Raw genomic sequence first — 22,635 nt, 5'->3', positions numbered from 1 at the left:
GTCAGGGAGGGAGGCATTTAGCCATGTTTCGCAGAAATAATGTTGAAGGTGCCAATGTTTAGTACTAGCAGGAATTCAGACATCTTGTTAATTATGCTTCTTGCATTGATTACTTTGCATTGGAGATTAGTATTGGATTGGACTGAGGAAGTAAGGGGAGGGCGTGCTTTACTATGTGGTCAATGTTTATGCCTATGATTCATTAGTAAATTTTATTGTGACTTGACTGTCAACCATCAGTGTGAGTGAAGGATGCACATCTATGTGTGTGTGTGTGTTTGTGTGTGTTTGTATACCCTTCTCCTTTTGTGAGTTTTACAGCCTTCTTTCATGCTTGTCCATACATAAAGTCTGTGTATGGAGCTGGAGAGCAAGCGAGCACCAGAGACTGCTCTTCCATGCTAAAAAGGCAGGAGGAGGGATCTTTGTAGCTCACGTGTCCTTTTTCTCTCTTGCTTTCCTCCCCCCGCAATTCTCCACAGTTCTCCCTCACATCATGTTAGGCTCTTCTATCCATCACTGCATAATCAAGAGGAAGATTTTTTTTTTTTTGTCTTTTTCCTGCCTGTTTCCAACTCTTCGCTGGTCCTGATTTCGCCTCTGCAAAAGATTTCCACCGCCTGCCCCGAACTGCTTTTCCTTCCACTCCTCTTCTTCCACCTTCCTCTCTCTCCCAGAAATAACCCAGAAGGAAGAGCAAAGAGGGGAAGCAAGGAGAGGCAAGGGAAGGACCAGTAGGAATCCCAGACTTTCAATGCAAAGCAAAAGAAAACGAAGAAAGGGCACCACAACCTGCCTCCCTTGCATGCCAGACAGCTGGTGCAAACTCTGGTTCCGATTATGAAGGCATTATGAGCGGCTCGCTTCAGAACTGGGTGTTGACAGCCTTCTGCTGCTTGCTGCTTTGTCATTCAGGTGAGGGGGAAAAAACTCTTTGATTTGCTCTTTGCCCTCCTAACTTTCCCCCCTTAGCCCCCTCCCGCATCTCTCTTTGTATTGCTTTGGAGTAGCGAGCACTGTAAGAGGTAGGAAGCTGGGTACAGGCACGGGGAGTACCAAATCAAGCAGTGGGAGTTACATTGCATTTCTCGAAGTGACAGGCAGCACCATATTCCAATACTGTCTCCTTTCTCTCTCTCCCCCCCCCCAGCAATGGCTTTCCCTACTCACCTTTTGGAACGGGGCACAGGGGGAGGGGAAGATGCTGCAATTTGCTGCTGGTAAATTTATCCCTTGTTTAAAACCCATCCCTTCTTTATAAGGCACGTTTTTATATTCCATCAGTGCTGGGACTGCAGTCTTTTCTGCTGCATCGACACATTTTCTGCAGTTCCTTCCTGAGCTGGAGGTGGTTAAGCAACAGCTGGGGAGAGTGGCTGAAATCGCCTGCCGGGTTTACCTTGAAATGGGGCAGAGGGTGGAGGGTTCCTGTGGCAGTTGCCATTCGCGCTTACGCGGGTGGCAGCGAGGCTCATGAATTTCTTGATAAACGTTTATGAATTGGATGGAAGGAGCCGGAGAAATGGGGAAAAGACTTAAATGCTTGGGAATGCAGTAACTCATTGTCTTAGATTTTGGGGGCAGTCCAGAAGTACATGGGATTATAGCAAACAAAAGGAGACACAGTCCTTGAGTACGTGCAGAGTGCATTCCCTCCATTGTTGTCCAGTGGCCTGGAGCTTATCCAGAGGTAGTAAATGTCGATTCCAGGAAAGGTTTAACCTCAGCACCTGTCATTTTTAAAATGTAAAGTAGTGTGCATGCCCAAAAGAAAATGAATCAGGCCTAAGGTTATGTGAAAGGGCACTGAGATGGCTGTTTGCAATATAGATTGGCTTTTCTTTATACTAGCTATGTGCAAATGTCCCTGCCAAGTATACACTAAGGTTTGGCTTAGCTTAGTTTGACTGAGAATTTCATTAGAATTTAGGCCTCAGGTGTCTTCTGGAGCTCAGCCTACAATCTAGAACAGCTTATCTGAGTATATTCAGATTTTTGTCTTCTCCACTGATATCAAAATGATCTGTTTCCCTTCCGCACCAGAATTTATGCACAAGGACTTCCACTTCCAAAGAGATTGAATCTCTTTGTTGATCTTCCAGCTATTCTTTTCTCTTTGCTTTGATTGCACCTTGCTGTTGATTTTGTTCTGTTGATTTTGTTCTGTTTTTTTCTTTCTTTTTGAAGGTTTTGTGAAGACAGATCCACAACCTGGTGATTTGCGGAGGTGGGTCCCAAATTCCACTTGGCGCAAAAGATGGGGTATTTCAGAAATCACATATCCCACTAGGCTGGTGAAACACAACTCTGGGGGAGAGATCCAGAAGTATCAGCTGGACACAAGAGTGAGAAAAGAGACTGGTGGCAGCAGAGGAGGCGAGAGAAACGGAGGAAGCCCTGTAAGTGATTCCAAGAAGCTTCTCCCACACACCATTTCATAAGCTGGTTTTCTTTTTCTTCTCATGGCTTTGTACAAAGGTTTCTACCAATAAGGCACAGGTGGCTGTGGGAGGAGAGAGCAGACTCCAAGCTGTTCTTTGAAGCCAGATGGTTTACACATGTGATGGCTGGGTGGCAATAGTTACTTCCAACTTTTTAACTGGATACTAATATTTAGGGGTGCAGCACTTTGGTGGGCAGCCTTAGACAACTCAAGCATTTTTTGCAGGACAAATGAAATGTCTCAGCTGGCATTCCATCTCCTGCCCACTGTTGCCAAAGCCAATTCTTGCCAGCATTCTGACTTAGATATATCTATGGGGAGGGACTTTAGACAAGTTACCCTTGTTCAGCGAGCAAAATGTTTTCACCCCAAAACATCACTTATATTTATCTTTTCGATGGAATCAGTAGCAACAATAGCTAAGTTCTTATATCTTGCTAAGTTATGATGGACCGAATTTAGTGAATATTAAATAAAGTACTGCTATTTTGATTTACATGGTAGTTTTGAAGACCATTAAATCTGAAGACCATTAAATTGTTATTAAAAATGCTGAGAACCACTGCATATGCCAAGCCTGGCAACATACTGACTTTGGACACTGTGGTACATGTATTCCTCAATTGGTACCCTTAGGAGCCCAAATTAAATAAAATAATAATCAAAGAATGAATGGCCGTATGATATTTTGGTGCTCGCACCTAAAACACCTAAGAAATTTGCCAAAACTACTACACTCTTGATAATCTCTTGAGACTGGTAGTGTATAAATATGTGAAAGATCGAGGGGGAAGGATGTGATATACACTACAGTATTGTGGCATAAATCTTGCCCCTTGTGCATTTTATACAATGCAAGTTCAAAAGCCAATGCTTTTGACTTCACAACTCACAATTTATCATTTTTGACGTCATTACAGGTTGCAGATGCTTATGTGTATCTCTGTAGTTTATTAGAATGAGCTCAATTTTTTATTCAGGAACTACTAATGGATGATAATTAATAAACATAATAAGACTTTCAATTACTACGTGCATGGCCCACCTATGGTCCTTAATTAGAGACTGAGATCACTGACAATCAATCATGGTTTAAAAAGCGTACTAGGGGCAAATGCTAAGCCCAAGCTAACAAAAATTTACTTGCAAGACTTGCATTGCTCGATTAGAATTTGCTCAAGTGATTTGATTGTGCCTGGAAAAGCAGCCGATTGTCCCCCAGCTGGGTGAGGTTAAGCAGGAAGCATTGCTTTTCCATGGTAGAGACAACCCTCAGGGGGACTTTTCCCACCCATCATTTCCCACTTGGCAGAAGATGAAGATGGAATTCTTTTAAAAGGGCATTTATAACATGAGCCCATTTGACAGTTGTTAGTAGGTTTTTCAATATTTCGTTTTGGTATTTTTATATAGTCTTTGTTCTATTCCTATTCCTGCTATGTATCTGTTTAGATCAGTGTTTCTCAACCTTGATAACGTGAAGATGTGTGGACTTTAACTCCTAGTATGATTTAGACTGTGGTGAGATATAAATAAACAAACCACAATTGCTATAATTCCCACAACAAACTGTGTCTCCTCCAATAAATTCTATCATGGCTGAAGGCGATTACTATACATTGTTATAACTTGCTGAAGCACAAACTTGCCAACTTGTTTTTATCTAGTCTAATGTGCTATGTGAGCTTATCCCTTGAGGCGGTGATGCGCTGTAGCTATCCTCATCATCCCCAGAGAAAGTAATTTGGTGTGGATAATGGGATTATTTTTTCACTTTTTGGGGTAGATGATCGACATTGCTCTAGAATCCAAGAATTCAAATTATGGAAATTGGGTGAAATGCTCCCTTGTTTGCTCGTGTCTGTCGGTTGTCATTGGCACATGCACAGAAGATAAAAGAACCCAAAGGGCGGCGTCCGGGCGGGCGGCGCCTCGCTCTGCCTTCTCGATTGGTTCTCTGGTGACCAACAGGCGTGAGGGAGAATTTCATCCCTGAGGGAAATCATGAAGAGACATCAGAACAGTGTAATACCTAAAGAAGTTAAGGGAGGGAAATCATGAAGAGACATCAGAACAGTGTAATACCTAAAGAAGTTAAAATTGTAACTCTTTTAAAAAGAAAGTATCAGTAGTTTAGAATTACTTCCACGTTCCTATTTTCTTTATCAGTCAATTTCATCATTGTCAGTGTTTCTTGAAGTACTGTCGGTAATTAAAGATGAGCTTCACATACTGAGCACAATATAAAAGCAAAATATTTCACAATTAGTTCTCAATTTGTGTCCATGTCAAAAAGAAATGATGAAAGGTTAAAACTGCTAGAAAATAGAAGAACTATTGTACTTGCAAGATGTCTTGGCCACCCTTATTCCTGTTGTGGTTGGCTCCGGCCCAGCTCCTGCCCCAAGGAATGTGGAGGTGGATGCAGGGGAAACATCAACATGTCATAGGCCTGTTTTATTGCCGACAGAGGCAGGTAGTGCAGTTTCCTCGGACGAAGAAGAAGATGGGAGTGATTTGGAAGAGGGGGGCTTGGCACACAGCCCAGGAAGCCAATCTCCATTATCTTCGGTCGATTCGGATGCGGAAGTCTTGGACCCACGCAGGCGCAGAGTTATGCGTAGAAGAGACCAATTGAGGACATATTACATATTACCTGTGTTTGGGTGTGCCTCTAGTAATTAGAGCTGCTGATACAAATAGCAGCGTGTTGGTTTGGCCGTTGTAGAAGATTATCTGATCGCAGTTCTTCAGGACCGTGCTTTGCTGTTTTCCGGACTTTGTTTGTTGATTTTTCATGCCTTTGAAACTAAAGCAGACCAAAGTGTGTGTGTCTCACTTTGTGGAAGAAGGAGGGCTGTGACTTTTCTTCACAGCTGCTAGCTAAGTTCTTAAGGACTGATTAAGTGAATTGTACAGCCTACAAGGTTGTTTGGGGAAGAGTGCTCTTTGCAATACAAAAAGGGTGCTTTGTTTCTTTTGAATTTTTGTGATAAAGAACATTGTTTTTGAATTTTCAAACCTGTGTGTGTCTGAAATTTGTACCCTTGAATTTTTGGGAGGCATACCAGAGAGCCCGGCAGAACAATTCCTTTTAAAAAACTCTTTAAATCTGAGTTTCCAGATAGCGGGATTCCAAGATTTTAGAAGCAGGGTATTGCAAGGTCATAATTTATGTAGGAGCATATTAAGTGAACAAAATTTTGCTCAGAGCTGATCAGCTTTGGAGTATAGGAGCATTACAAACTTAACAGATGCAGGTTCTGATTTAGCATACGTGTAGACATTAGATCAATTAATGCTTAATATCAATGCAGCCATCTTGATTGCTGGTTGTGCTTGCAGATGCACTGTCCAGTTAACCAAACCATAGTTTACTCAATTTGCCCAACTATCTATGATGGCATAATGCATGAAACCAAAAGTTAGCCAAATATATATTTTTAATAGGCAAATCCAATGCTTGGATTATAGAAAGAAAAAACAGATAGAAGTCACAGAACATTTGTAGCAAAGCAATAATGTGTTGCATAGCAATCTTAAGTTGTTCTCCCACTTTTGATGCTCGCCTCTGAAATGATTTTTTTTTTTTAAATGAAAAATTTAATAACCACATTTACCTTTCCTCTCTTACCCATACTTTTTCTAGCCTTGTTGGATTACAACTCTCATCCTACCTATTGTGCTTCATATTGTGCTTCATATCTTGAAGTTTGAAAAAATAGTCTGAATAGATATGTCATTTACTTTACTGATGTCAGTTCACCTTTCACTCTTTTTGTGTTCTACTGTCTCTTCTTTCTGTTCCTTTCTCAAAGGCTATGTTCACATAGAGCCCTGAGCCCCCACCTGACCACATTTTAGCTTTGAACACATACCCATCCAAGTTGTTAGTGTGTTGTGTGAACTCTTACTTGGTTCACTAAGAAAAAAAAAGTTGATGAATTGCAATCAATTGTGCCACACAAGCTCAGCTAGTGAGAATTATGACTTTGCTGATTTTGGATTCAGAAAGGTGAGCACCTAGATAAGATTGTGATACCTGCATTATGTCACCATGATTTAAATGGTGTGATTTACATTCTTGCATCATGGACATTTCATTTGTGTCTGTTCATATTGTGGCCCTATCTGGACCGGGAGTCACTGCTCACAGTCACTCATGCCCTCATCACCTCGAGGCTCGACTACTGTAATGCTCTCTACATGGGGCGACATTTAAAGAGTGTTCAGAAACTTCAGATCGTGCAGAATGCAGCTGCGAGAGCAATCATGGGCTTCTCTAGGTATGCTCATGTCTCACCAACACTCTGCAGTCTGCATTGGTTGCCAATCAGTTTCCGGTCACAATTCAAAGTGTTGGTTATGACCTATAAAGCCCTTCATGGCATCAGACCAGAATATCTCTGGGATCGCCTTCTGCCACATGAATGCCAGCGACCAGTTAGGTCTCACAGAGTTGGCCTTCTCCAGGTCCCATTGACTAAACAATGTCATTTGGCGGGACCCAGGGGAAGAGCCTTCTCTGTGGCGGCCCCGACCCTCCGGAACCAGCTCCCCCCGGAGATTAGGATTGCCCCCACCCTCCTTGCCTTTCACAAACTTCTTAAAACCCACCTCTGCCACCAGGCACAGGGGAACTGAGAGAGCTTCCCCAGGCCTATATTGTTTATGTATGGTATGTTGTGTGCATATTTTTTAAAATTATGGGTTTTTAGTTTTAATTATTAGATTTGTATTGTATATTGTTTTTCTATTACTGCTGTGAGCCGCTCCGAGTCTACGGAGAGGGGCAGCATACAAATTTTTTATTATTATTATTATTATTATTATTATTATTATTAATATTAATTAATTAATATTAATATTAATATTATGCACAAGTCAATATTCTGATGCACAGAGCCTGTTATGGATGTGTATGGCTGTCATAGATAGTTTCTTCAGCAAAGATATGCCTGACCTTTGTAAGGATACCTGCATAGCTATTTATAGTGCAATACAGTAATAGATTTTTATAATGTCTCAGAGCATAAAGCCTCATTAGTTAAATATTTGAGGGAAACTTTTGCATTCCTATTTGATCTCTTAATCTCATCCGCTCACATTTTCATCTTTCTCTTCTTCTATTGACCTCAGTATGCCAACTACGTACTGTAGATAAAATTAGAGGTCTTAAAGAAATTGAGGGAAAACATATTTGCAGAGCTGCCTTAGTTTTAAAAATTCTGCTAATCTTAAGTGGTCAGGGGATGAAGCTGCAGGAAGAATTACTGTAGATATTTTTGAGAGTCCCCCCCCCCTCTTTAAAAACTAATTAATTAATTAATTTTAAAATTCCAGATAATTGCAACTTCAGCTACTAGGTTCAGAAAGTTTCTATATTCTTAATAATTTCAGAGGGGAGATAAATTATTATACACAGGGAATTGTTTTTTTAACTGAGCATTCACAGTTCAATAAAGACGTAGAAGTTCTTCTTTGTCTCCAGAGTAAAGATATGTTAATGAGTATGGTTTGTTTTTAACATATATTGCTAGATATTCTAGGTAAATGAAAGCCATTGTTGTTATTGATTTATCCAGCCTTTTAAATATATATATATATGTATATGTCAGGCATATACAAGAGCTTTAAGACCTATCTATGTCACCAGGCGTAGGGCAACTAGCATATGCCCCCCGTTCTGACCATTAAAAGTTATGTGTGTGTATGATTGTAATATTGAGTGTTGATTGTGTATTACTGCTTGTTTTAAGATGATGGCTTTCAGCTATAGTTTTAATTATTAGATTTGTATTTATATTATGTTATTGTTGTTGTGAGCAACCCCGAGTCTCCAGAGAGGGGCGCCATACAAGTCTAATAAAATATTATTATTATTATTATTATTATTATTATTATTATTATTATTATTATTATTATTATTATTATTTTGCAGGTTTGGTTATAGATAATAGAAAGCGGATATTTCAATAGAGTATTTTTTTCCCCAAGGGCATATATAATTACACCATACCGTACTGTCTGAAAATGTACATACCTTAATTAGAAATGCTTGATTGCTAAAATGCTAATAATCTGAGCTTTAGCGAGTTCTGATCTTTTTTCTGATGGAGGGTAAAAAAAGAAATGCAGTATCTGTGTAGTGCAGTAAAGCAAAGCATAATATAATGAGGGTACGTCTGTATAAATCAAGAAGCTGGCCATAGTTAATAGTTCTGCTCCTGTATTCCACACAACAACATTCCCTCGCATCCTGGACACAAACTGTTCCAACTCTTACCCTCAAAACGTCGCTACAGAGCACTGCACACCAAGACAACTAGACACAAGAACAGATTTTTCCTGAACGCCATCGCTCTACTAAACAAATAATTCCCTCAACATTGTCAAACTTTTTACTAAGTCTGCACTTCTATTCCTACTAGTTTTTTCTCATCATTCCTATCACCCATTTCCTTCCACTCAGGACTGTATGACTGTAACTTGTTGCTTGTATCCTAAGATTTTTTATTAATATTGATTGTGTCTTCATTGCTTATTTGACCCCTATGAAAATCACATGATTCTTGACAAATGTATCTTTTTCTTTTATGTACACTGAGAGCATGTGCACCAAGACAAATTCCTTGTGTGTCCAATCACACTTGGCTAATAAAGAATTCTGTTCTATTCTGTGAAGGCTGAGAGCGAATGACTGTCCCAAAATCACCCAGCTGCCTTTCATGCTTAAGGGAGACCTAGAATCCACAGTCTCCTGATTTTTAAGCCTGCACCTTAACTATTGCACCAATGTTAAGTGGACAGAAGAAATTCTCACTCAAATTCACACATTTTAGAAATTGACACCTGGCCATTTTTCATCTCAAAATACATATTTCCTATTTTGATGACTTCCTATATTTAATATATTTGCAAAATATTATTTCTATATTACTGTAGGATCTCAGTATCTTTTATATCATATTTTCTGTGGCAGCTGTTCGAAGATGATACTTTTCTTAGATAGGGTTAGGATTGTTCCCCAAGTACAGGATCTGCAAAAAGACTCACTTGTAAAATTTAAAGAATTTTTATTCCCTGGAACGGCTTTGGCTCTGCCTTCTTTAAACAGGAAGAAATAGAAGAAAAGGCATTGTCCACTCAGATTATTTTGCTTTGCTGCATTTTAATTCTGGTTCTGATCACTGTGAGATTCGCCCGGAATTGTGATAGGAATTAACAGTTGGCAGCCTTCTGGGAATTTAATTTCAGAGAAGAATATTAGAGATGGAGAGTGAAGTATTTTTTGGCAGGACCTGCAGAACTGGCTCACTTCCCTATGCAAAAAGACACACTTGTAAAATTAGAGTGCTTCCAGATGGACTGCCCAATGTGCTCCTAATCGAAAAACATTGCAGAGGTAGTCTATCTGTGGTAAGAATAAAAAAAAGGGAGGGTTATAATATAAGAGGTAGGATGATTGTGCAATGAAAGCTTTGTCAAGAAACATTTGTGAGACTGCTAGAGAGGTAGTCTCAGAGTGGGAAAATTATTTCCTTCACTCCATGAAGGAAATAATGTTATGTTTTCCATATTTCATAACTTGGGGCCCTCTTTAGTTTTTTTTTAACCATACTTCAGTATTTATTTATTTTTATTTTATTTATTTGTCCAATACAAATTGAAAGTTAAAGAGAATAAAAACGTGTAGTAGTAAATATCAGGGAAGGGATAGAAGAAGAGATATGAGAATAGAATACATCAATGAAGAGTAGAGGAAGGATATATGGATGGGAGAAAAGATATATAAAATATAGGAGAGACAATTGGACAGGGGACGTAAGGCACACTTATGTTCGCCCCTTACTGACCTCTAAGGAATCTGGAGAAGTCAACCGTGGAAAGTCTAAGGGAAAAATGTTGGGGGTTGGGGGTTGACACCACGGAGGCTGGTCATGAGTTCCACACTTCGACAACTTGATTGCTAAAGTCATATTTTTTACAGTCAAGTTTGGAGCGGTTGATATTAAGTTTGAACCTGTTGCGTGCTCTTGTGTTATTGCGGTTGAAGGCGAAGTAGTTGTTGACAGGCAAGATGTTGCAGCATATGATCTTGTGGGCAATACTTAGATCATGTTTAAGGCATTGTAGTTCTAAGCTTTCTAAACCCAGGATTGTAAGTCTAATTTCGTAGGGTATTCTGTTTCGAGTGACGGAGTGAAGGGCTCTTCTGGTGAAGTATCGTTGGACTTTTTCTAGGGTGTTGATGTCCGAAATTCGGTGTGGGTTCCAGGCAGGTGAGCTGTATCCGAGGATGGGTCTGGCAAAAGTTTTGTAAGCTCTGGTGAGTAGTGTGAGATTGCCGGAGCAGAAGCTACGTAGGATCAGGTTGACAATTTTAGAAGCCTTTTTGGCGATATTGTTGCAGTGGGCTTTGGCACTTAGGTCATTTGATATTAGTATTCCAAGGTCTTTTATTAAGTGCATTGCATTGAGTCCTGTTTCCAATTAATTCAGTGTGACAGATTTACCATTGATTTCCTTGTAAAATATAGTATGCGAGCCAGTTTGGGAGAATTGTTAAAGCACCAAGCTAGAATCTAGGAGACCAGAGCTCTAGTCCTTCCTGAAGCACAAAGCTGAGTGTGTGACTCTAGCCCAGTCAATTTTTTCAGCCCCAGGGAGAAAGCAGTGGCAAATCACTTGGAAAATTGCAGGAATTACACCAATTGCCAGAAGGCAACAGTGACACAAAGGAACAAAAACCCTATATAAACAATTACCTTAATTTGGACCAGCGGTGAAATCCACTTATCTTCTCACCGGTTTCGAAGCACACTGCCATTGCACACATTTTTTCACCATCTGCGCATGCGTAGTAAGCTTCATTTATGCGTAGAGAGTTAAAAACAAGAAATTGGTGACATACGGGCAGATGGGCAGAACTTGGTGCTGCTACCGCTACTGGTTCTCAGAACCATTGGCGGTTGTCACTACAGGTACATCCGAACCAGGGTGTATCGGTAGGATTTCACCACTGATTTGGATCTAACGCTGTCAGTGTAAAAAAGCAAGAATGGTTTCCAACCTTTCGTGGATTGACAGCAGTGGCAGATTGGGGGTCTGAGGGAGGGAGGGAATGGTTTCTTGCGCAAACCCACTGCTTGCACAAATGGAGCTCTGCGTACTCCCCTACCATTTGTATGGCTTGGTTCCCAACAAGGCAGCATTGGGGAAACTCTGTTTTTGAGTTATTTCATTCTGAAAATCTCTCTTCTGGAATTATTTTCTGATGGCAAGACGTATCCCCCTCCCCTAATCTTAGCATTCTTATCCAAATTTTGAGCATGTGATTGTCATATATCAGTTACGAACTGAACATTCAGACACCGTTAATGCAAAATAACTCTAAAGGAGGCAGGGTAGAAAAGTAATTCACACAGAGACGCAACAGCTTCTTTCTTCTGAAAATAAATGTATTGCAATAATAACATGATCATACGCCATTGCATGTTAACTGTTCCTTGGCAATTTCTTAGTGTCAAACTAAGTAAGACCACATATTATTGCCTTTCCCAATGTTTCTGGGCATTTAGATTAGATTAGATTAGATTAGATTAGATTTATTGGATTTATATGCCGCCCCTCTCTGCAGACTTGGGGCGGCTCACAACAATGGTGAAGAACAGTACATAGTAACAAATCTAATATTTAAAAATCTAGATTACAGTTTTAGATTAAAAAGTCCAAAAAAGAAACCCCAATATATAAAAAACAACACACAATTGAATCATACACAAAAACTGCATGGGCAAGGGGGAGATGTTTCAATTCCCCCATGCCTGACGGCAGAGGTGGGTTTTAAGAAGTTTATGAAAGGCAAGGAGGGTGGGGGCAATCCTGATCTCTGGGGGGAGCTGGTTCCAGAGGGTCGGAGCCACCACAGAGAAGGCTCTTCCCCTGGGTCCCGCCAGACGACATTGTTTAGTCGACGGGACCCAGAGAAGGCCAACTCTGTGGGACCTAACCGGTTGCTGGGATTCATGCAGCAGAAGGCAGTCTCGCAGATATCCTGGTATTATTGTCTTAATTGAGACAAAATGGAGTAAGATAGAGTACAACTGGATGTACATGAGGCTTTGGACTAATTTTGCAGGTTGTTGTGTAGGAAAATAGGAGAGAATGCATTGCTGGGTTAAAAGAAAGTTCTGAATATTAATAATAATAGTAAAATATACTTTATTTAATTGATATTCCAGTTTATCATCCTACCAAGACATTCATTTCAGAAAAATAAACTAAAATAGAACAAGTAGAAGTGAAATAATACAATTTAAAAATTCGGCCTCCCCAAACCTTTAAGAACAGGAAGATTTTGTAGAATTATTGAAAATATAGGAAATTGACAAAAATTGGCAGAAGAATGTAGCTAAAGGCAGTCATTGGGAGGTCTCTCTCCCCCAATGTTTCGATTCTGATCTGTAAGAAAGTTCCAGCTATATTTTTTTTCTGATCCGCTTTTGCCTTCTACATTTTCTTTAAAACCTCTTTAATGGATTCCATTAAACACTCTATTGTAGGTGTATGCAAGTGTTAAACTAGATTTAATTGAAGGTGCACAGAAGATCTCATCCATAATGAATTAGATAATCACTCTGCCAGGATGGGAGCAAAGGTAGAATTGCTGCTGCTTCTGCTGTAACTGGCTGTGGGGGAGTCACACAATTTATATAACCATAAATGCAATACATGGCCAATTATAGTGGATAGGTGGTTCAAACTGCAGATCCCCCTTTATGTTTTTCATTCTGTCTGTAGTTCCTCCAGAGGATAGTTTATTCCAGAACTAATCTTTCTGTTGTCTAGATAAGTAAATGGGCAGAGGACAGATTGGGCAAGACAAGACAGTATTAAAAATTATAATTCTGCATATGCCCAGTTTATGATAAAGCTTGTGAAATGTTTTATAAGCTTTTCTGAGATTTTCTGGCATTAGTTTGTTTTACATTCTGACAGGTTTGCATTTCCAAATTTTGAAAATTAAGCAAATCAAAAATTTCTACCCAACATTTTTTATTCTACAATTTTCTGAAAGTTCGCATGATTTCATTGCAGAATGGCTGTATTTCAAAATTCTATCTGTATCTTCTGATCTTTTTCAGGCCACATTTGTAAAACTTGGAAAAAGGTACTGATTGTTTTTGATGTAAATAGCGTCTTAAATTAAAACTTGTTGCATATTCCTTTGAGTCAGCATGTTTGGCTTGATACTGGTGGACAGCTGATTAATTAGTCAGATACTGTTTTGCATGAACATGGAGATGATAATTAATTTGCTACAAAAGAAATAAAATGAGACCAGTAATTAAAGCCTTCTTCATAGGAACAGGAACTGATCAATTAGTGTTCTGAACAACAAAACAAAAACAGAGAGGTGGAAACTGAAGAAAACTACTAATCTCATCAATGTAGTAAAACATTTTGTCATTTACTAATCATTATAGAATAAACATAGTTACAGAAAAAGGGAATTGTAGGATTATATTATAGGATTTAATGGTATATGGATCTATCATTAAATTCCAAATCAGTCAATGAAAAGCAGAGGTTTGATTGTGATAAAAGACTGAAATATAAAATGAACAATATAGTATCTATCCCAGATTATTTTTATAGTTTATTATAATGAACTGATATATTTCTGTAGGTATATAGTAGTTTAATTTTGAAGTGGAGATTTCAAGGTTTGTAATTTTATCTCATTTTTCCTTTTTATTTGTTAAGCTCAAAGCCGAAATATAATAAAGATGAATACAGCAAATTAAATGTCATGTTCAGTAAATATATATAAATATGACTTCTCTCTTCAAGTTTAGATAATTTTAATAACATCATCTCCTTCTAAAATACAAGAAATATTCCAGAACAATTTCTTGGTTTATTTGTTGCATATCCCTTTTCATTATTAAGACATCACCCAGTTTCTTTTATCTGTCCTGTGTAGCATCTCTTTTCATTTCATCCTTGTAGAATTTTATATCTGAATTCTTTTTCAATCAGTCTCATCCTTGTCTAGTAAACCTGTTTCATAACATTTTAAACACAGTCTATCTACAGAGGCAGACACTCTTAAAATTAATCTATATATCCATTGTTCAAAAATACGCTTCAGTATGTCCAATTTTAAAAATTTTGCACATTCTCTTTAAAAAAATCTTTAGTTAGTTCTAGTTTCCTCTAGTGTCCAACCTTCAAAATGCCATACTATATTTTAATGAAATAATTCAAACAATGGCATTTACTGATGGGAAGAATTATTGTAATTAATTTCAAAATCATATTTCAAATTTAGCTGGACTTTTAGTCCATTTATAACTTTTCAAAATCATAGTTCTAATTACCCTTTTGCAGTTCATTTCTTCCCCATCCTAAACACACATATAAATATTTTTATATCTTTGTATACAACCAATACCAGCTTGACAAAACAGATAAAAGATAAATAAATAAATAAATAAATAAATATAAGTCCTTAAACTTGTATATTAAAACTTTTTTTCCTAAGAATTGAAGGAAACTGACCTAGCATTTTCAGACTTATTGATCCAAAGATTCCTAGTAACTGAAAACTGGTTATTAAACAATTCCCGAAAATGCTTAGAAAAAGAAGTATGCAAAATCAATCTCCTTTTAAAGACACCAAGTACCGTATGTTTCGAGCAAGATGATTATTCCCTAGTCCCAGAGCCCTAAACCCATTAGAGACTTGAGAAGGAATTGTCTGTAGCGTCTTCCTAGGGCAGGAGTAGGCAAAGTTGGCTCTTCTATGACATATGAACTTCAACTCCCAAAATTCCTGAACTAGCATGATTGGCTCAGGAATTCTGCGAATTGAAGTCTACAAGTCATAGAAGAGCCAACTTTGCCTACCCCTGGACTAGGGACTCCGCAATTATCTTTAAACTTCTTGCCAAGAGAGGAATTTACAAACATCCAGTACTTGCCAGCTCTTCAACCTGCCTTTTTTGTCCCATTTATTCACCATTTCTTTCGCAAGGATCCAGAGATATCATTGTTTATAATGTATATTCAAAAATGTTGGTTATAACATGCACGGCGAACTTATTTCTAATATTCCTGCTGGACCATATATAACCCAAGTTTTAAATTTCTGAACTCAAATTAATCACAGTGTTAGTGTGGAGAGTTCAGAATTCCATTTCTAAAAATTTAGCAAATGCAGGAACACTTCCTTACTACCAGTTAACAAATAATACATATAAATTATACTTATGTCCTACCATAAATACCATTTACACTCGCTTGCAATGACCCATAACTACCATTTGGTTACACATTCATCAGAGAGATATACTTGGATATCTTTAGGGTTATTTGCGTAATTTTAGTTTTCACTATTTTGATTGCTTTCACATGTGATTGCTTCATTGTTTATCTTTTCACAAATGATTCATTCATTTCATTGACATCAAGAACCCTAACCTTTTCATCGTGTATAACAGACCTGCCATTTCTGGGGTGAAATATCTAGCCAACCCTAAATATTGCAACAGAGAAATAGAAAATTCTTGATTATATCTAGTGGTGGGCGATTTTCTTTTTTATAGTGAGATATGGTAAGCATTTGATATTTTGGAGTCTTTTGTAAATGAGAAAAATGGATGTCACATGTGTTTTACTACAGATGATTGTCAAGAAGTTTTAAAATATTATAACAAGAGGGTCTCCCCCCCTCCCCATGGCAGTATTTTGGAACAAATTGCTATTGTACAAACTTTTGACTACCAATTGATTGTAGAAAGAAGATGCAAAAAAAAAGAAAAAAAAGAATGGCTTTTGCAGGCCATTTGCCATTTGAGTAATTTATCTTTTCATTCAGGATTTATTATTTTGCTGAATATGCTATTTTAACATTTAAAATTTTGTAAGATTCCCAGAATAATCGAAAAGGTGATGACATACAAGTTTGTTAAATCAAGTGACAAGTAATTCATTAGCAAGAGAACTGTTAATACCAATCCCTAATATGTGTATGTATGTATGTAGATGTAGATATTTAGTGATCCCAACTTAGCTTTTTTTTTCTGACCAGCAAAGTCCTGGACTGTTTTATTTCATTATTTTGTCTCATATCTGTGGGATACATGATACACATTAAAAATGTGTGTGTATGGAGGGGCTTTGATTGCATTTTGCAACCGCCCATGAATGCCCTATCAGATGGTAATCTATGCTGTCATCCCATGAGTTCTAAGGCTCATCATGAGCTTTGCATGAGATGCTTTGTCTGAATATTTTTGAAAAGATTGAATATCCAATCTGTTTATATGATTGCATCCTTTGGAGAAAAAAGAAAGGGAATATTTCAAGCATCTTCGCCTACTGTAGCCTTTAAATCAGCTCCTCACCATGACTCAATGTGAGCAAAAGGAGTCACTATGTAAACTGAAATTTGGAGTGACCTTTTTCCTCTGCCTAAATATGTTGCAAATACCAATCAAAATGAGTTATTAAATATGTTCCTTCTCTTTGCAATACAGTGGTACCTCGAGATACGAGTTTAATTCGTTCCGGACCTGGGCTCTTAAGTCGAGCAGCTCTTATCTCGAACGACTTTTCCCCATAGGAATTAATGTAAATAATTTTAATTGGTTCCAGCCCTCAAAAAACTCACAAAGTTAGTCTAAATTATGCAGAAAGACATGTTTTTAATGAAGAAATGTACATGTACATATAAATGAATAATGAAGTTTCTTTCACTTAACTTGTAAACTTTCTTAAACTTTTAAATTTACATATGTTCAACTTCTCTGCCACCCAATCCTGTAGGACAGAGGTCCCCAACCCTTTTTGCACCAGGGACCGGCTTTAAGCGATCAAGAGAGGAATGGGTGAATGAATGGACGGAGGGTGGGAAGGAAGGAAGGAAAGAGGGAAGGGACAGGAACAGAGGAAGGAAGCAAGGAAACTTATGAAAGGGGAGAGTAAGAGAGGAATGAGTGAAGGGAGGGAGGGAGGGAGGGAAGAAGGTGGGAAGGAGAAAGAAAAGAAGAAATAGAGGAAGGGAAGGTAAAAGAGAGAAAGAAAAAGAGCAAGAAAGAAAGCTGCAAGCACCCCCCCGAGCCCCCCAGGCCGGCTGCAACCTTTTAAAACACGCGCGCCGCTTCGCAGCTGTCTCCTGAAGCCGAACGCGGAAGTTAGCGTTTGGCTTCAGGAGACAGCTCCTTGGCGCTTGTATCTCGAATTTGGGCTTGTAAGTAGAACAAAAATATCTCTCCCCTCCCAGCTCTTATCTCGAGTTGCTCTTAAGTAGAGCAGCTCTTATGTCGGGGTTCCACTGTATATTCAGAATAATACTTCTTCTTAGTCTTATCAGAACTAATTCTTAAGTCTGTGTAAATTTCTTTTTCTCAGCCCTTAGCCTTTCTTTCCTCCTCTATTATAAAGCCAAAAATTGCATTAGTTCGATTTGCCGCAGCAGCATTTTAGCAGGATTAAATCTGAGCCAGGATTCAGTCCCAGAAGCTTTTAGTTCTGTTGCCTACATTTCTCCCATTGTTCCCGTGGCTTTAATGATCCATTTGATTTCACATTCCATCACCAAACCTCCCTCCCATTAGCATGCTGATGCTCTGCTTATTTATGGGCATTCTCTGATATCATTTCATATCCCACTCTCAGCCGAAGGAAAAAAAGCATGTCGCTAAATATATTGTTTGCTTGTGGAACTCTTTCCCACAAGCTTTATAAAGGAGCGGGCTCATTTATTGAGGACACTCGCAGCAGCCAATTTCCATCTATCGTTGCAGGCTTTTATAAAGGAACTTTTAGTCTTATGTCATTGAATAAACTGCAACATCTTAAAAGGAATGCTAATCTAAAAAGGAGGTCAGAGAGAAAGAGGAAGTGAATAGGACGCAGCAGCTTAAACTGCCTTCTGACACCGAAGAAGTACAACAGAATATTACAAGCTTAAAGTGGTATTCCAATTTATGATTTCATGCATTTCAATTGAGCTTTAGCACAACTAAAACCTTTACACTGCATATTATTGGAAGTTTGAAATTCATTGCCACAACTACTGCTGGCTGTCATTTCAATTGGGTTCAATACAGAGTTGGAATAATTCACCGAAATCATGAGACTCAAAGACTATTAGCCTTGATAGCCATCCACCTGGCAGACTAGTGGGTTTCCTTGTGTAGTTGGTTGGCTGCTGGTTAGCCACTAGTTGGAAATTATGAGAACAGACTGCTGGACTAAATGGGCCATTGGTCCAACTCAGCCACAGGTCCAATTCAGCAGGCCACACACGTTCCTATGTTTCTGAATCCAAACTTTGTGCGGTAGGAACATATGTGCATTATTGACTTAAAGTGTCATTGCTTTATTTCTGCCCAAATTCTTGCCAGTTTCTATTTCCTGACCAAGCTGTGCGAAACTATGTTTATGAACATGAACATCCTTAAGGAATTGTGTGGGAAAGATATGCACAAAAGTTTGAGGTATATACAGACTGTGGAAGAAACTTAAGGAAAAAAGAAAAACCTAATAAAATCTGGAAAGGAAGCAAACACCCCCTTTGGCTAGACACTGCTGTTCTAAATACCGTACATATTCTGCAAAGTGCAGTTCCCTAAGCCATTACGTTGCAGATCTTGCAATTCTAGTGCACTCCAATAAGCACATTAGATATTGATATTTTGTCTTATTAATGTTCAGGCAAAAGTGAAATCAGAGTGCTAGAGTGCAAAATGGTGCAAAGATCCAGATGCCAAGTAGCTATCCCTATAAATCAGGGTTTCAGTTGTGCTGCTGAATAGAGTGCAGTAAATACTGATTCATTCTCTGATCTGACACCAGAACTCATACTGGCTCCTGTGTCTTGCAAAAGTCTTTTGGAAAAAAATAATCATAATATTGACCCTGTGTCAACGTTTGTTTGTGCCTGCTTTAATTAGTCCTTGCAGGTGGTCAGCTTCATTCAGCTTCAGTTCAGCTTCATTCATTGAGTTTTTTTCTTTCTTGAAATTCCATGTGTTGGGATGTCTAAGACAGTGATTTTCAACATTTTTTGAGCTGCGGCACATTTTTTACATTTACAAAATCCTGGGGCACACCACCAACCAAAATGACACCAAATGACACCCTAAGACACTCTCCTCTCTTTTTCCATCCCTGTCTCCTTCCCCCCCTTGAGTGTGTGTGTATATATATACACACTCTTGAACCATTTCCAAAAACAGGTGAGGGCTGGTTTTTTTTTTCCTCTTATTCTTTGGGTGCTTTTTATCATATGCTTTAAATCAAGAGTCACTTCTCTCTCTTTTGTTTCTCTCTTTCCTCTCATTCTCTGTCTCAATCATTTTCTCATTTCTCTTTTTTCCTCCCCTTTTTGCTCATTTCTCTCTCTCTCTCCCTTCTTCTCCTTTTCTCTCTCTCTCTCTTGCTTTCTCTCTCTCTCTCTCTTTCTTGCTTTCTTTCTCTCACTCTTGCTTTCTCTTTCTCTTTACTTTCTCTTTCTTGCTTTCTTTCTCTCTCTCTCTCTCTCACTCTCTCTTTCTCTCTCAGCAAAAAGTTGGGAGACTGGAACCTGAGCTTCCTTCTTCGCGGCACACCTGACCATGTCTCGCGGCACACTGGTTGAAAAACACTGGTCTAAGAAATGATCTTTATGCAGTTCCAGGGAAGGAATGAGATAGATTGAGCTTGTATATAAATTGGTTGCGGTATCCAGAAATCACCTATGTCCATCATCCTTTAATTTTTTTTAAGCTTTTAAAAATAGACTTTATTTAAACAATTAAAATAAACAAAATTAACAAACATGCTTAACATTGGTTGAAGTTTTTAGGCTTACATTTCAGCAGTTCACTGTTCTTTTTTCTATATACAGTGGGGGGGGGGGAAGTATTTAATCAGACACCAGTTGTGCAAGTTCTCCCACTTAAAAACATGAGAGAGGCCTGTAATTGACATCATAAGTAGACCTCAACCATGGAAGACAACATGAGAAAACACATCCAGAAAATCACATTCTCTGATTTTTAACGAATTTATTTGCAAATTATGGTGGAAAATAAGTATTTGGTCACCTACAAAGAAGCAAGATTTCTGGCTCTCACAGACCTGTAACTTCTTCTTTAAGGGGCTCCTCTGTCCTCCACTCATTACCTGTAATAATGGCACCTGTTTGAACATGTTATCATTATAAAAGTCACCTGTCCACAACCTCAGTCACACTCCAAACTCCACTATAGTGAAGATCGAAGAGCTGTCGAAGGACACCAGAAACAAAATTGTAGCCCTGCACCAGACTGGGAAGACTGAATCTGCAATAAGCAAGCAACTTGGTGTGAAGAAATCAACTCTGGGAGCAATAATTAGAAAATAAAAGACATACAAGACCACTGATAATCTCCCTCAATCTGGAGCTCCACGCAAAATCTCATTCCGTGGAGTCAAAATGATCAGAAGAACGGTGAGGAAAAATCTCAGAACCACACTGGGGAACCTAGTGAATGACCCACAGAGAGCTGGGACCAACATAAAGTCTACCATCAGTAACACACTACGCTGCCAGGGACTCAGATCCTGCAGTGCCAGATGTGTCCCCCTGCTTAAGCCAGTATATGTCCAGACCCATCTGAAGTTTGCTAGAGAGCATTTGGATGATCCAGAAGAGTATTGGGAGAATGTCATATGGTCGGATGAAACCAAAGTAGAACTGTTTGGTAGAAAAATAACTCATCGTGTTTGGAGGAGGAAGAATGCTGAGTTACATCCAAAGAACACCATACCTACTGTGAAGCATGGGGGTGGCAACATCATGCTTTGGAGCTGTTTTTCTGCAAAGGGACCATGACGACTGATCCATGTACATGAAAGAATGAATGGGGCCATATATCGTGAGATTTTGAATGAAAACCTCCTTCCATCAGCAGGGGCACTGAAGATGAAATGTGGCTGGACCTTTCAGCATGACAATGATCCCAAGCACACCGCCAGGGCAATGAAGGAGTGGCTTTGTAAGAAGCATGTCAAGGTCCTGGAGTGGCCTAGACAGTCTCCAGATCTCAACCCTATAGAAAACCTTTGAAGAGAGTTGAAAGTCCATGTTGCCCAGCGATAGCCCCAAAACATCACTGCTGTAGAGGAGATCTGCATGGAGGAATGGGCCAACATACCAGCAACAGTGTGTGGCAACCTTGTGAAGACTTACAGAAAATGTTTGACCTCTGTCATTGCCAACAAAGTATCGAGATGAACTTTTGTTATTGACCAAATATTTATTTTCCACCATAATTTGCAAATAAATTTGTTAAAAATCAGACAATGTGATTTTCTGGATGTGTTTTCTCATGTTGTCTCTCATGGTTGAGGTCTACTTATGATATCAATTACAAGCCTCTCTCATCTTTTTAAGTGGGAGAACTTGCACAATTGGTGTCTGACTAAATACTTTCTCCCCCACTGTACATTCTAGATCAATTAAGTATACTTATTATAATTTGTTCTTATTTAGTTACTCAGTTATCTTATCACTTAAGCCTAGACTAAATTTATGCATGATGCATCCTTTAATTTTTAAACGTTAATGAAATTCAGAGTTGTTCAGAAGTCTAATTCATTGGTGGGTTGCTGGCGGTTCGGACAGTGCACCAGAACCAGTGGCAGAAATTTGCCCCGTTCGCCGAACTGCCAGCAATATCCAGCTGTCCAAGCCCCCAAACTGGTCCTCCAGTTGCTGCTCTTCGAAAGCAGCTGGCAAAAAACCCTCTGCGCAGGTGCAAAGGCTTCTATGCATGCGCGGAGTGTCATTTTCCCAACGTGATGCAAACTGGTAGGGAAGGTAAATGGAACCCACCACTGGTCTAATTAAATCAATTAAATTGCCTTATTGGTATTTTCTGTAAAAATAATATTCTAATGAAGGAATTGCTTCATTAGCTATCTGCAGGTAGCCCTTGATTAACAGCCAGTTGTTCAGCAAAGTTACAATAGCACTAAACAAGTGGAGTTTATGACTTGTCTGGTCATAAACAAACAAACACAAACCGGCCAACACTTACGACATTTGCAGTGTGATGTAGTCATATGGATTGCAACTTGTGACTTTTCCTGCCAGCTTCCCACAAGCAAAGTTGTGGGAAGCTGGCAGGGAAGATCACAAGTTGCTCTGGTGA

The 22,635-nt window shown here is 38.9% G+C and overlaps 1 protein-coding gene across 6 annotated transcripts in view; it reads left to right on the top strand.

Moving 5' to 3' along the window:
- The first annotated feature begins 154 nt into the window (after positions 1 to 154).
- The window catches only part of ADAM11 (ADAM metallopeptidase domain 11), a 149,682-nt gene continuing 127,201 nt past the window's right edge, over positions 155 to 22,635 (top strand). For all 6 annotated transcript variants that reach the window (XM_070727971.1, XM_070727973.1, XM_070727970.1 and 3 more), the window contains exons 1-2: positions 155 to 915; positions 2,188 to 2,399. In XM_070727971.1, the coding sequence (XP_070584072.1) occupies positions 852 to 915; positions 2,188 to 2,399 (276 nt within the window). In that variant the 5' untranslated portion in view covers positions 155 to 851. The remainder of the gene's footprint in view (positions 916 to 2,187; positions 2,400 to 22,635) is intronic.

The sequence above is a fragment of the Erythrolamprus reginae genome, chromosome Z, assembly GCF_031021105.1.
Source record: "Erythrolamprus reginae isolate rEryReg1 chromosome Z, rEryReg1.hap1, whole genome shotgun sequence".
Lineage (NCBI taxonomy): Eukaryota > Metazoa > Chordata > Lepidosauria > Squamata > Dipsadidae > Erythrolamprus > Erythrolamprus reginae.
This window is presented reverse-complemented; position numbering and strand designations above follow the sequence as displayed.